The sequence below is a fragment of the Asterias rubens genome, unplaced genomic scaffold, assembly GCF_902459465.1.
Source record: "Asterias rubens unplaced genomic scaffold, eAstRub1.3, whole genome shotgun sequence".
Classification (NCBI taxonomy): domain Eukaryota; kingdom Metazoa; phylum Echinodermata; class Asteroidea; order Forcipulatida; family Asteriidae; genus Asterias; species Asterias rubens.
Window position 1 is genome coordinate 93605 of NW_022985718.1, and position 16083 is coordinate 109687.

The following is a 16083-nucleotide window of genomic DNA, read 5'->3' on the forward strand; positions in this document are numbered from 1 at the left end:
TTGCTTAGCGTGGCGGACAGTGTTAACATCGAGTGCAGAAGCTTGCATTGTCATGTCAGGAGGACCGAGGAGAGCTTGTTGAAAGTTGCACAAAGGTACACGAGGGCAGACGAAGTTGGGCCGAAAGAGTACAAGAGGGAAAGGAAGGAGGAAAGACATCAAGATTGGAGGAACAAACCACTTCATGGCCGGTTCTTGAGGTGTACTGAGGAAGTGGCCAGCAGCAAGTCATGGAATTGGTTAAAGAGTGGCGAACTAAAGAAGGAAACAGAGGGCTTGATTACTGCGGCGCAAGACCAGTCTCTAAGGACAAATGTAATGAAGGCAAGGATAGAGAAAGCAAACGTCTCTCCTATGTGTAGAATGTGCAATAAAGCAGAGGAGACTGTATTTCATATTGTTAGCGAATGCAGTAAGATGGCCCAGACGGAGTACAAAGGAAGACATGACAAGCTGGCCAAGGTGATTCACTGGGATCTGTGTAAGAAGTATGGTGTCAAAGTACTTGCGAAATGGTACGACCATGTTCCGGAGAAAGTTGTAGAGAACGACCAGGTCAAGATCCTATGGGACTTTAACATTCAGACCGATCATGTTATACAACATAGGCGTCCGGATGTTGTGCTATTAGATAAGACGAAGAAGATGTGTCATCTTATTGACATAGCGGTGCCAGGTGATATAAGGGTAGCTTCGAAGGAGATGGAAAAGATCGAGAAGTACCAGGACCTGGCCAGGGAACTTCGTAAGATTTGGCAGGTAAAGGTAAAAGTAGTCCCCGTGGTGGTTGGAGCACTTGGCACCATTCCCAAAGCACTGGGGAAACATCTAGATGAAATAGGGACAAATGTGAGGGTAGATCTATTACAGAAGGCAGCGCTTTTGGGAACAGCGAGGATCCTGAGAAAGACCCTTGAGATCTAAGGCTACGGGACGTAGCCCGGCTCGAGGAGTTACCGGCACAAAGGAAAATGAGATCTTTCTTTTGCATGCTGTGATAAAATGAAATAATAATAATAATAATAATAATAATAATAGTAAAGTTTACCACTTTGGCAATGCCATTCAGTAACTTACGTATCATTCTGGAGAATACGGTGGTTGTGTAAACCATCCCAAAGGGGAGTACCTTAAACAAAAATAGTCCATCAGCCATTGTTAGCTCTTACAAATACAGTTTTTCCTTTTGTCTAGTGATTAAATTGGAATTTGCCATTGGACAAGTCTATCTTTGTAAAGTACATGCACTTGCCTTCTAACAATTCGGCCATTTATGAAGGTCGTCAAAGTTGGGAATGGTTGTCTGGTTCAACTAGCGAAAATCAATGCAGAAACGATTGGATCCATCTTTCTTACGAACGAGGACAATGGGTGATGCGTAAGGTGAAGTGGATTCTTCTTTGACACCTACTTTGAGCATGGTAGTTATAGCTCTCTTTAAACTATATTGTACTGCTAGTGGCGCTTGGTTGCTGTGTTGGTAGTCAGCTTTGTGTTCCACTAGATGAGTTTTGCCCGATACCTTCACTAAACACATCGGTATATTGTTCTAGTAATGTGTTGACAACTTTTGTTTCAGAGTTATTCCTATCAGGGCAAACGTTCACATCTCTGATGGTTTCATTTCACTCTAGTGACGGTAGTTCTAGCTCTGGTTCTTCCTCTAGAATGTCTGGGTCTGGTGCATATATACTACTCCTATGCATACAACTTCGAGCTCACTGGTTGGAGTTTTTGCTTGTAGGCCTTTGTCTTTCTCATCATCCCGCCTGATGTTTTTCTTTAAGAGGTTGGTGTTAAGTGTATTGTGCTTTCCCTTAACGGAATTTCTTAACGTTGGGAGCTGCATTATTTCATGAAAATGACGGAATGAAGAATATATGACGACCAAAACCCACCGCAGAAAAATATATGCTGCCATGGAATGTGAATCTGTTGAAATTACTGGTTTCTTACAGGTAAGACTTGAGTTATGAAGCTTTGAAAATTTTCCGCCCCAGAAATGGACCCTGATATCCAGGACGTCGCTGTAGTATAATACGAAAGTGTAAGGCCGCCAGGGCTAGCCCTTGACCCTGACCTTATAATCATGCTTGGCAACTTGAGAGGTGACTTTGTAGGTTCCTTGCCATTGGGTTAGGAGCTTGTTATGATTAGTAGGAAGGAGAATCAGCACCTCGTCATCTATACTTTGAAGCTCCAATCTGGTACCTTTTTGATGTTCGTTTCAATTCTTTCTTGGCAATATCACAAGAAGACTCCGTTGGCTCTCTCAAATCGAGAACATACCGGTAACTGGAACGTACTTCAGCTGTTTCCCCAGTCCAAAGATCCCCGAGTGTGGCTGTAGATCCACCCGTACATCATCTCAAATGGTGAAAATCCCTAACTCTCTTAAGATACCTCTAAGCGAAGAGGAGTGCCGGGATACACCGGTTCCAGTCTGCGAGCTTTTCGCTACACATACGTCTGAGCATCTTCTTAAGGGTCCCATTATAACATCCACACGAACCATTGCATATTGTTGGGTGGTACGGATTGGTTGTCAGTTGTTTGACAATCAAAAGGGGTCCAACTTCTTTCATTAAGTCTGCAGTGAGTTGAGTGCACATGTCAGTGAAGATTTCATCTGGCCTTAGTTTATTCCCTCGGTTTCAATGCTGCATAACGCTATCGCCTCTGGGTATACTGGTACAGTGTTAGTAATACCTGTTTCCTTTTTGTCATGGGAGTGGTTGGTCCAATGAGATCCACAGCCACTCATCGGAACGGGGTGTCGATATGAGGCATTTCTTTTAGTGGTGCTCTTGCAATAGAGACCATCCGTTGACAAACCTCACATGAGCTGCAATACCGGTTTACATCTGCATTTAATACTCTGTCTGTGATTCGTTTCGTGCCCATATGACCCGCCATTGGTGAAGCATGTGCTACCTTCATGACGTAGTTCCTGTAGGGTTGTGGTAGAACTAGTTGTTTAAAATTCTTGCCTTGGTTAATTCTTGGATTGCTATGATGTCGATACATTAAACCGTTCTTAATCAAATATGCAGTTTTGTTTGCTCCACGGTTTGGCTTTGCAGGAAGCAAGAACATGTCCGATAACATCATAGTATACGGCATAGATAAACTGGGGCACGACAGAAACCTGAAGGCAATACTCGATAGACTTCAGAGTCACAATGCAAAACTTGACACAGACAAGTGCAATTTTGCCCAGTCCCAAGTCCGCTTCTATGGGCACATCTTCAGCAAGGATGGTCTTGCTTCTGACCCAAAGAAGCCTGATGCACTCATAAATGTGACGCCACCAACTAACCAGAAGGAAGTCAAATCCCTACTTGGTCTCGCTTCATACATTTGTATGTCCTAACTATGCTACAGTCACTGCACCCCTCCGTACTCTCACACACCAGGGTGCAGAAAGGAGGTGGGGACCAGACACAATAGATTCATTCACAAAGTTAAAAGGAATTCTAACAGACTCAAGAAGAATGGTCTACTTTGATATACGTGAACAAACCAACATCATAGTAGATGCAAGTCCAGTGGGTCTAGGTGCAATGCTATGCCAAGATGGAAAAAGTAGTCTCCTATCTAAGTCGTACTCTGTCAGATGTTGAATCTAGATACTCCCAGACAGAACCTGAAATATTTTGTGAAATTTGGGGCGTTGAGCATTTTCACCTCTATGTATACGGTGCCAAGTTCCGAATTCTGACTGACCAGAAAGCCACTGCTGGGTATCTTCAAAAGCTACAGAGAGACTTCTCCCAGAATTGATCGATGTCGTGTTTACGTCTCATGCCTTACAACTATGAATTTGTGTACGAGCCAGAAAAAGATAATAAAAATTCTGCAGACTACATCCATTGCAGACTACATACTGACACCCAGTACACAAGTCACTGAACACATTTGTTGCAGAAGAGTATGTGCACTACATTGCAATAATACAGTTTCTAAAGCAATATAAGAATGACCCTTGATGAAGTTTGCGAAGAAACCGCAGCAGACAAAGACTGGTAAAAACTTTTCAATCTGGAAAGTCAAGCAACTGGGATGACATCTACATGCGATCAATCAAACCAATTCGTTCCAATCTGCTATGGATCAGTGCTCACATCCCTGACATCAAAAGCTGTAAATCTTAAAACTCACTCCAGACTTCCAAGTCAAAGTCAGACAAGGAGAAATCAATTAAATTCAATTAAGTTCCATAAATTTATTTGTCATAAAAAGATAAAAAGGAAAATTTACATTTCAAAACATTGATAAAAAGGCTCCAAAACAGAACTTTAAAAAATACAGTAGATTTACACAGACACTGATGAAAGATAAGTTAAAAATACAAAATAACCAAACAAAACACCACATCACCAGAACTCACCCTAACCACCTACCCAATAGCCATGTAGCTATTTGCTTTAATGTTTTCTTCACAGATTATATCTCTGGGATAACAGCACCAGTAATGTTAGAACGGATTGACTGTAGTCACTGCACATTCCTCTTCAAATTTAAATATCAAGAGCCGTAACTACGAAAGCCGTTTAACCCATTAGATGCGTATAACTTAGATGTCACTGGATAAACCTCGTGTCTAACTTCGAACAGGTAATACAAAGCTTGCTTTTAGTTAGCTGCGTTTAAAAGACCATTAGAGTTAAACATGTGTTTATAACAAACAATAGCAATTCTTAAACATGGTACGGGGGTTGTTTAGTGAGTATTCTGAGCCATTTAGAAGCCAGATATGTACACAGAAAGGTATAAAGGTGGACAGGATGGATGGGCTCCAAATCTTCTTAATTGCACAAGAGGAGGATGACGAACAAGAAAATCGTCCACCAAGAGTTTTAGGGACAAGGTGAAACCCTTAGAAGAGTATGAAGAACATCACCTTGTTAATGGCTTTTCCTGATGGTTTAAACAAACAAACAAACAAACAAACAAACAAACACCCCAACAAACAAACAAACAAACAAGCAAACAACCAACAAACAAACAACTTTGTAGTTTAATCAGGAATTAAATTGACGATCTTGGCCAGCTGGGTATTTTTTATTTATTTATTTTTTATATCGATTTTGTTTTCTTTTTTTCCTTTTGGTAACAAATGATTTTCGATTTGCAGTTATTTCCTTGACCCACCAATCCACAATTTCGAACAAAATTTTTTTTTTTTCACTCTGACTATTTGTAGTCCTTTGCAGATCGGTTTTTACGGTCAGGAAACGAGATGGACATTTCTGAAGTGATAGCTTTCCAGGCGTCACCTTTTTTCTGGTTGGCTTTGGTGTCACATCAATTGTCACCAATAATGGAAATTAAGTCCCTCATGGTCTCATCGAGAGCCATCCTTTCGTCAGGAGTGAAATTGTCACTGCGTTGCTTTTAATCAGCCATGGATGTAGAGTATCGAAGTATAACGACCTGAAGATTTCTCTAAACTGATGCCTATCATAATGTTCATGTTGTTGCGCAATCCTCTATCTACATTACAATGTATTTAACAATAGGGACCTCGGTCAATAAGTTTAGACTGTCCTATCGTCGTGTTCCTCCTCCTATCCTAGTTACACAAGGACAACTAAGCAACTATTTAAGATATTTCATAAGACTTGTTTAATTCAGGTGTTTAGGAAGACGCGTGTAACTTGGATTTATCCACGTCTATGTACTACACTAGTATAAAGATAAATGCCTTTCGTAGTTACAGCCCCAAGTGTCTAACTTGTGCATAGTAGTCCAAACCTAATCGCTGCAAACTATAGTGAATATAGACAGTGTAACCATATGGTGCAATGGTATAATGATGATTTATTTGATGATTTATAAGCGTTTGTAGAGTGAAATGACCAGTGTTGTATTGAAATGACCAGTGTTGTAATGAAATGACCAGTGTTGTATTGAAATGACCAGTGTTGTATTGAAATGACCAGTGTTGTATTGAAGACCTTTCAGCTGAGTACCAGATACTCGTGTATAGACGATATGACCTCTGACGTCACACCAAAACAATAACATGATTCGCGCGCATACTGCTGGGCAAAACCTTTGTGTTTTGGCAGCCAGCTAGAAAGTTTATGCAATCTTACCATGAATACGTGTCTTTTTGCCCAGCGAAACATAACGTATACAGTGTTTTTTCAACAGAGGGCGGTTTGGTAAACATAGGTCACATCGTCTATAGTACTGGAGTCCAAGTACAGTGTAGTCTGATGTGATAATTAGTCTTTATCATAATGAGTACGAGTAACCACTGGAAATGACAGTGACTCTTCACTTTGCAAATGATGAACCTTACTGATAAAAACCACAGATAGTGGAACATTAGTTTTTTAATTAGGTTTATTTAGAATTTCCTGAATGTCAGAAAGTCAAAAATGCCCTCCATGTGTTCCATAAAAGTCAGAACATTGATGTTTTGGGAACACTTGATCATGATGAATATCCAATCCAGGTTTTTTGCAAGTTAGAGCAATTAAGAAGTGGCTTAGGAAATGGTGTTCTTCATGACATTCTAATTGAGAAAATACTGTAGGAAAGAACAAAAATGTAGTTTAATTGTCAATGAAAGATTTAGTCCACCGAACCTTATTTTTATATTCTTTATTTACCCAGGGTGAGCCTAAATCAACATAAACAAAAAACAAGAGTAAAAATAATTACTAGAGTAAACTGTCACAATAAAAAGGAAGGTTTTAAAAAACAATAGTGACCGGTCCTTACTAACACATTTAGGAATTTAAATAAAAATGTGAATTGGATGAATGTACAATAATTGTAAAGATGGGAAAACTGTCAAGAAGTACAAATTAAAGTATAAATTTAGCAATTAGGAATTGAAAAAGCTCAGTTTTAAAAACAGACAAAACGTGTCACTCAATTATTCTCGGACTAACTGCTAATCATTCCACATTTTGGCCCCGGAAAAAGCAAAGCTTGAGCACAAGCTTTCTTTCTTGGCCTTAGGAACTCTCAGAGTAAAGTTGTTATTTTGTCTAGTGGAACAGGTGTTTGTGAAATGAAGGAATAGTTTTGCCATGTACTCTGGGCATAGATGATGTACGGTGTATGGATTTATACACTATAACAATTGTGTTCAATTCTCTTGTCTAACAATGAGGTATGCCTGACTTCTATTTCCAGAGAATATGCAAAATTACAATTGTTACACTAACACATTAATTGAAGAACTGTTTGTGTCCTACTTGTGTTTTAATTTCTCTATTTTATCATGTTTTTAGGGGGGATGGTGTGCGAGCAGCTCAAGCACATCGGCGATTTGACAATGTGGAGCTTGAAGAAGAAGCAGAAGAACATAGGTTCAGTAAAACCAAACCATAAAACTAAACGAAATTACATAATATGTGTGGATCAGAAAGTAGGAGAAAATAATTATAATCACAAATTTAAGTTACATAATTTTGTCATTTTGTGGTTCTAAACACATGGAGTTTGTCACTCACAAAAGAAACTGTATAGTCCTTGAGGGGCCATTCAGAATAGTCTATATTAACAAAAATAATGTTTTCTCTTAAATTGTTTTGACTCACCATCCATTCCCAAGTTTTGCACTGTGTAAGGCGAAACCCTGTGTCCCACCATGGGCATTAATCCTGGGGGGAAATGATAACACAGCTTTTTGAATGGTGGGGGACACTATATCAAATGTCTCCCCCTCAAAATTAGCCCTAGATTGCATCACAGATCGAGCATCTGAAATGCAAAATTTTCCCAGGCCCTTAATCAGGCCTGCACCCCACGCCGGAAAGTCTTCTCACACACATGCTCCATCGTTGACAGATTTGCATCTCCGCTTGAAAGAGTGGAAGGGATCCCCACCCCCACTCCATTTTCGAAGGGTGGAGGACACAATATCAAATGTCCCCCCCCAAAAAAAAAATTGGCCCAAGATTGCATCACGGAGCATCTAAAATGCAAAATTTTCACGGGCCCTTAATCGGGCTTCTCACATGCATACTCCATCATTGACAGATTTGCACCTCCCTTTAAAAGATTGGAAGAGACTAGTCCTCCTCCACCCCATTTTCGAAGGGTGGGGGACACAATATCAAATGTTCCCCGTGTCTTTTGTCTAGAATGCAAAATTTGTCCATGCCGTAAAGGCTTCACACTCTCATGCTCACTCTTTGACAGATTTGCCCCCTAACACTTGTGTCATAGATTCGCACCTGAAGATGCTGTTAACTCAAAAGGTTCTACTGCTACCATAGAGTGATAAGAACTAGAGGGCGCACTGGCCTATATACGCGACCCAGCATGCGCCAAGCAATCAAGTTGACAAAACAGCATCACACAGTGTGTGTTTGCGCGGCCATTTTGTAAGTTGACAAAACAGCATTGCGTAGCGTTCAATAAACACAAACTCAAACGTTTCTCCTTGCGGTCCCGTCGCATTTTGTGCAAGAAGTATCATAAGTGCGCCCTTTCAAGAGAAGTCTTTCACCACTACCTTCTGTAAGTTTTTTGTAAATCTGTGAACTTTTTTTTGTTTCTGTTCCGAAAGGGTCCAATGGCTTTAGAAGGCGTAATAAAGTAAGAAACTCTGTAAAACTTATCCGTTTCCGTTGCCTTGAGCTCTGTACGTAAGTGTGTTTTTTTGTACGCACGTTTTCGGATATGCATTCGAGACAGTTTTTCGGATATTTTTCGTTTTCCTTTCACACCCAGCGCGGCCAACTCACCAACAGCACCCGCATCGCCCGTAATGAGAAATGTAGTGCATCAACACTAGCGTTTAGTATCCAAAAACAACCGGTTATAAACAGCTCCAGCTGGTTATAGTCAATCGAAACTGTCCGAGGTAGTTTTGAATAAAGATTCTTTAATACCTCTGACAGTTTTGCTATTCCTATTTGTGGAGAGCACTTCACGTGGGGGTGTTTAAACCTTTGATAATGACCAGTGTTTATAACTGGTTGTGAGCGGATACTCTGCGCTAGTCTTTGTGCAAGACGTTTCTTGTTACGGGCGCTGTTGGTGAGTTGGCCGCGCTGTGTTTGAAAGGAAAACAAGAAGGTGTAGCCCCAAGACTTAATGCGCATGCGCACGAACGGAACCGGAAACTGTTGGAAATAGGCGTTTCAGTCATAACAATGCAACACACGGACATCGTACACGTACATACAGAGCTAAAGCACGTCGGAAATGGATAGGTTTTACAGAGTTTCTTTTAAACAAAAAGGCATTTATGAATGGGAATAAAAGAGTAGTGACTCATTCTTTAACGGCCGTTTAAAATCTTGCAGGGTCAATGCCGTGTGATAAAGGCCCTCGCCTTCGGCTTGGGCCTTTATCACACGGCAACGACCCTGCTTGTTTTAAATGGCTGTGAAAGAACGAGTCGCTACCCTTTTATTCCTTTATTTATGAGTGCAATGGTGCGAACATTTGGAAAGGTGAAAGATGGAATGTTCTATTCAACGAGTCGGAGCCGAGCTGAGTGGAACATTCCTTTTTTCAACGAATGAAAATATTCTCACTATTGCAGGAATGAAAAACTTTCATTATTTTCTTTTTTTATAACATCAAAGTAGATCTTTGTCATTTTGATTGGAAGATACAACTTTCAAAACAAACAAAGCATAGGCCTACAATTGTTAGTTGTGAAATTACCTGTTGGATTTAACAGTGTTGTGCGTTCTGTATAGCCATTTTTAGACCAAACACGCTGTAATGTTGTATATGTCTTGTAGTACCAAAGAAATGCGCACACTACAGTGATGTTTTTTTCACTGTGCAATAGTATACAAATAATGAATGTTTATGAATGCAAAGGTGCGAATATGTTCATGAGTCAAGGATCTGCTTGGGTGTTATATAATAACAATTGGATGGATTGAAAAATGCACGTTGTTTGCGTGAAATAGTACGTTTATTTGCTATCACGAAAATCCTCCAATCAAATGGCAAGGATCTGCTTGGGTGGTATATAATTAAGTATGTTTTATTAGATTTTGGGTGTTTTGAAATTTTGTTATAGACATGTTTTTTTTCTAATAATATTTAGCTATAGATACGATTTGCGTTTAAAGCCATTGGACCCTTTCGGTACAGAAAAAAAAAAAGTTCACAGATTTACAAATAATTTACAGGGTTTACAGAAGGTAATGGTGAAAGACTTCTCTTGAAATATTAGTCCATGAAATGCTTTACTTTTTGAGAAAACGGTAAAACAATATAAATTCTCGTTAACAAGAATTACGCATTTGTTATAAACACATGTCATGATAGGGCGAAACCAGGAGTGGGTTTTCCCGTTATTTTCTCCCGACTCCGATGTCCGATTGAGCCTAAATTTCCACAGGATTGTTATTTTTCATGCTCCTTCGCTTCGCTCATCCGCATGAAAAACAGTTTCATTCTAAGAACAGCCTCAATGATTACACTATACGACAAAATGATTCAATTTCTGAATTATTTTAATGACAACTTTGGATAAGGGCCAGGATTCAGATGCCCTTTGAGGGCCAGGATTCAGATGCCGATTACCCTGGAGTAATTTATAACAATAATATTATTTCTTTAAAAACATTCAGATTAAATTATAAGCAAAATACTGTTTTGACAACTCATTAAATATGAAACTAATAATCCATAATTTTTCATGATACATTTCAATTGAAAATCTATTTGAAAAGAAATTACATAATTCAATATCACCAATAATTCCACCGAGGAATTTTAGCCCTTACGGCTCTTCGGATTATCTGTCCGGCCAAAAAACTCATTAATAACAAAGAATTCACCTCTCTCAAGTTCCAATCATGAAACTTTGGCCCTTGAGGCTCTACTGAACTTTGTCCTCAGTCCATTTCTCTTCACCGAACATTTTTTTTTTTTTTTTTTTTTTTTTTTTTTTTTTTTTTTTTTTTTTGACCAATCAATTCTAACTCCTTTACTTTTCGCACAGAGACCTCGATAAGGCCAAGCGAGTTTCTATATCCCGCTTAATGTACCTGTTTTTGGCTTGTTGGGTTTTCCACCTACCATGCTGCATGATTAACTCTTCCGATATACCCTTATTGGCCAAATGAGTAGCGCCTCCAGAACGCATGCTATGTAAACCAAAGGACTGCGGACGCTCTATGCCAATTTGTTTCGTTGCATCTAAAAAGATTTCCCTGCATCTGGTATAACTAAGAGGTTTGTGCTTTACCGGTTTGTAAGATTTTGTGCTCGAATGAAATGATAAGGCTGTAAATACATACACATCTTCGCCACATTGTATATCACATTGATGCATATATCTACGTAACATTGTTACTGGACAGTAAGTATTCTGTGTGCACGACAAAAAAGTAGTGTTGCCATCTCTAAAAATGTCCGTTTTAGAACGGGGAATAAAAATTCTCAACCCGGCTTGATTTTCTAATTCAGTGATGTGGCATGCTTTTAGTTGTGCCATCTCATCGTGTCTGAACAGAAGAGAAAACATTAACGTCACATAACAAGCCGTCCTTAATTGTATGAGACTACTTTCTTGATTAGCGAATTTATCAGCTATAGATCTCACATGATCAATTGTTAAAGGTTCCTTCTGCTCTGGGGGTTTATGCAGTGATTTTCTTTGGCTGATTACAATCTGTTTCAGTAGTGGAGAATCTACTGGGTTTGACTCGATATTCAGGAGAGAATGAAGCCATTTAATTGCAGCGGAAATCGTAATTATTGAACTTTCAGATTGCGACAAATTACTCTTATCGATGATAAAAGCAGCAACAACAGTGTCTTGAACTGGGAATCGGAGAGGAATTTTATGAGCAACCAACCAAGCGAAAAAATCTCTGCATTTATAAAGATAACTGTTTAGAGTACTCTCTGCTTTGGCTAACAAAATATCCTGAAAAATTTGTTCCTTGAATGCGTCTATACTGTTGGGAAAGCTTGACCAAAAATCTTGACTGCGAATGACCTATACAGCAATTAAGAGAAAATTAATTAAGAATAAATAATCAACTCATGTAACTTAATCAAATCTCAGTACAATCAATATATATGGCACATACTGGACTAGTAAACGTATCTGAGCCCAAATAAGAATTCTTGTTATTCCCCAACTCTAAGATGTCTGAACCTTCAAGAGTTATCATTCCCGTAATCCATGTTCTGTAACAAGACCATAACAAAGGCCAAAAGGGGGAGGAGGGCCACCAGGGGAAAACAAGGGCTCCTCTGCCTTTACATAAGTACAAATGTCTTAGAACACTAGGGATCAAAAGTACAGGGGGCACTAACAAACAATTCTCTTTTGACCAATCCTGTGCTAAGGCATCTACGCCGGCTGTATTTGGATTCCAAAATCTGGAAAAGAAGCGGGACACTTTAGCATTATAATAACTTGCAAAACAGTCAACTGAGAAAGGACCCCATGTATCATTGATTATGCTGAAGAATTTGTCTGAAATCATCCAATCATCTAAATCGATCAATCTACTGACAAAGTCTGCTTTGTCATTCATGGTTCTTGGTATCCATTCTACTTCTAGACGCACATTGTTATTAATACAAATATTGAAAATATCAATTGCCAAACTATGTAAATCCACCTTCATGCTTCCTACTTCCACTATACGAGCTGCTGACTGACTATCTGTGAAGATTTTGAGTTGTGAATTGGATACTATTGGCAGGAATGATGAAATTGCAAATAATATTGTATCCAATTCTCGCCAAGTGGAACTTCTTTTTGCCTCAACTTCAGTCCAATTTTTGTGAGCTGTATGGATATCATTACATAGTATAGCACCAGATCCCACTGCACTTGCATCCCCACATACTATCTTGTTCACTCTGGTGGAAACAAATAGATAACGCACATTTCTTTTTGAAGCATTACTCTTCCAAAATTCAATTTCTGACAAGCACAAATTATCAAGTTTGATAATATCGTCTTCATGATGAGCCTGTGATATTTTCACTTGGCAGTTCCTAGTGGATAGTCTAGTTAAATTACCAACAACAGGGCCCAGAGATATGATCTGGCCTACAAAAGAATGTAGCTTGCGAATTGTGACAACGTCTGCAGAAGTCAACTCATTGATAGTGCGCAGAATTTTATCAACGCGCCTCTGGGAAACTCGCAAAGTGCCCTCTACGGAGTCCCAATGCATGCCAAGCCAAACAATTTGGTTAACAGGATTCCAGCAAGATTTGTCCATGTTATAAACTAAACCAGATCTTATCAAATCAACTTTTACATGTTGGGAGATTTTACTTGCAATGTGAAAATCATTTGTGTTATTATCACATGAAGCAGGTACCACCACAAAACCATCATCTAAGTACAGGGCAATGAGAATGCCACACGATCTCCAGTGGGTCACGAGTGGTTTCATCATCTTGGTGAATAATAATGGTGCGGAAGACAACCCAAATGGAAGAACAGTAAACTCAAAATATCTGCGAACATTGTTTATGATCCAAGAAAAACCCAAGTATTTCTGATAGTCGGAAGAGATATCAATGTGGTGATACCCTGATTTCAAATCAAATGAAAACAAGTAAGCATTCTTTGAAAGAAATTGAAGACCTACTTTCCAGTCATCTAATTTAAAATGCATCTTTGGGACATACTCATTTACGTTAATCAAATCCAAAATCAACCTTCTTTTACCAGATGCCTGATATGCAACAGAAAGGGGATTGACAACAAATGAAGGGTTTAATTTTTCTTCTATTCTACCAGAGCTTAATAACTCTGAAATTGTCTCCGTCACAAAGGAATCTTCCTTAATTGCCGACTTGTTATTTTTGAAAAACATGGATGGTGGTGATGTAATGAAAGGAATGCGGTAACCCTCATTGATAACAGACAAAACCATGGATGATGCCCCTATATGAAACCAAAATTGTGAGTGAGCTCGTAACCTGCCTTTCACATTGACTTTATCAGAAATTAAATTCTTAATACTGCTATCCTGATAATCACATCGTACCTCCAACACGTCAGCAAACTTATGTGACAGGCTTGCCACCTTAAGAGACGCTTGAGCCTGACGTTGATGGCGCTGCAATTGACTCTGCGGGCTTGAATGAGCCTGTGGGCGTGGTTCCCGCAATTGCTGGTAGGAAGTTGTACCCTGTTCGATGAAAGGCGGGAGCTTGCCATGGAACCGACACACCTCTGGAGTGGAAAGTGTTGTATCCAAGGGGAAGAGCCGTCTGAGCTCGGGATCGGACTCGGTGTGACAGTGGGGGGCCTGTTGCGTAGGGACACTCCCGGGCCCAGTGGCCAGGCATTCTGCAGCTGAAACACACATCATTTGGCATGCCTAAAATGTATAATGAGAAAAAATACAAACAGCGAGAAAAACTGGAACTTCATATAAGGAAAACACGAACAATATGGGTAACCAGCAGTGAACGACCTGAAAGAACTCACTGGTCACTACCGTAGCTTTATATATCCGAATGCTTTAATGCTTCGGTGAGTTTACATCAATTCTAGGCGTGGCTCCCTTGAACCATAACCAACACTTTGCATTGAACGGGGGGCACACTCCCATCATTGATGCTATCCCAACGAATGAAACTAAATTTATATATAAGTTGTGATACACGAAGTGTGGGCCTTGGACAATACTGTTTACCGAAAGGGTACAATGGCTTTAAGCTGCCTGGGTATACACAGCAACAAGTCCTATAGTTATTTTAAGCTGCCTGGGTACAGCAACAAATCCTTTAGTTATTTTAAGCTGCCTGGGTACAGCAACAAATCCTTTAGTTATTTTAAGCTGCCTGGGTATACACAGCAACAAGTCCTTTAGTTATTTTAAGCTGCCTGGGTATACACAGCAACAAGTCCTTTAGTTATTTTAAGCTGCCTGGGTATACACAGCAACAAGTCCTTTAGTTATTTTAATATGAAGGAAGCATGTTGGTGAACTTGATGGTCCTAATTAAAAATGTGAACATTTCAAGAGCAGATACAAACCTATTAATCAGTGTTTAGTAGTTTTAAACGAACTTAACTCCTGTTGTGAATAACTTCACATTATCTTACAAGAAAAATGTGTGTGTTAATTTCATACTTTTAAAACTGCCCTGTTCCTCAATAATTATGAATAATATGTTTTTATTTTCCATAAAAAAAAAAAAAAAACACTGATGTATGTTATTGATGTACAACGTTGTCTTGTGTGGTGTACTTTGTGGGGAGGATCTTTGATGCTTTAGTAATTGTGTTGACTTTAAAAATAGTTGTTAATATTATTAACATTATAATTATGTTCTTATTTCATATAATTTTGAAAGAATAGTTATAAGGCATAATAACATTCTCTTATTATCTATTACTTTTAAAAGTAAATGTGTATTGGAATTCCAGGTATATTATTACAAATACAGTTTTAATAAATGGTTAGTATAAGTTCTGAAAAATCGTTTTAGCTTCCGAATCTAAAATAAGTAGTGCAAATGCAGATTGTAGATTATACCCAGCTGACGATATGCAAATCCTAACTTATTGTTTTAAATACACAGGACACTATTGGTAATTGTCAAAGACCAGTCTTCTCACCTGGTGTATCTCAACATATGCATAAAATAACAAATCTGTGAACATTTGAGCTCAATTGGTCGTCTAAGTTGCGAGATAATAATGAAAGAAAAAACACCATTGTCACACCAAGTTGTGTACATTCAGATGCTTGATTTCGTGACCTCAAATTCTAATTCTGAGGTATCGAAATCAAACTCGTGGAAAATTACTTCTTTCTCGAAAACTACGTCATTTCAGAGGAAGCCTATTCTCACACCATTTTATACTGTCAACCTCTCCCCATTACTCGCCACCAAGTAAGGTTGTATGCTATTAATTATTTTGAATAATTACTAATTATTTTGAATAATTACCAATAGTGTCCACTGACTTTTTAAAGTAAGTGGACACACTATAAAGTGTTGATCATTCAATCTTTATTTCACCATTTCCTTAGTGTCTTTATTTGCACCCCCTCTCTGGATCTGCCCTTGCTTCAAACACCCTTGCACGTTCTTACAGAATAATTCTCAAATCCACCTGAGCGGTTTAAGAATTTTTAGTCTCCGATC

At 38.9% G+C, this 16083-nt stretch overlaps 2 protein-coding genes across 3 annotated transcripts in view; one reads left to right on the forward strand and one right to left on the reverse strand.

Annotated features, from left to right (window-relative positions):
* LOC117306342 (calcium channel flower homolog) overlaps positions 1-8532 on the forward strand; it is an 88312-nt gene extending 79780 nt beyond the window's left edge. For both annotated transcript variants that reach the window (XM_033790946.1, XM_033790945.1), the window contains one exon: positions 7254-8532. In XM_033790946.1, coding sequence (XP_033646837.1) covers positions 7254-7353 — 100 coding nt within the window. In that variant the 3' untranslated portion in view covers positions 7354-8532. The remainder of the gene's footprint in view (positions 1-7253) is intronic.
* Positions 8533-10927: 2395 nt separating this feature from the next.
* LOC117306341 lies at positions 10928-14574 on the reverse strand. Its single transcript, XM_033790944.1, has 2 exons — positions 13968-14574; positions 10928-11944 (listed from the first exon to the last, which is right to left on the reverse strand). The coding sequence occupies exons 1-2, from the start codon at positions 14292-14294 to the stop codon at positions 10928-10930; spliced, it is 1344 nt and encodes a 447-aa protein (XP_033646835.1). The 5' UTR covers positions 14295-14574.
* Between the last annotated feature and the right edge of the window lie 1509 nt (positions 14575-16083).

Bases quoted from the DNA above. Each gene is read 5' to 3' on its own strand.
- LOC117306341 (XM_033790944.1), bottom strand. From the start codon at position 14,294: ATGATGTGTGTTTCAGCTGCAGAATGCCTGGCCACTGGGCCCGGGAGT. The intron at 11,945-13,967 runs GTACGATGTGAT...ATTGCTGTATAG, and splicing joins AGTTTGCTGACGTGTTGGAG to GTCATTCGCAGTCAAGATTT.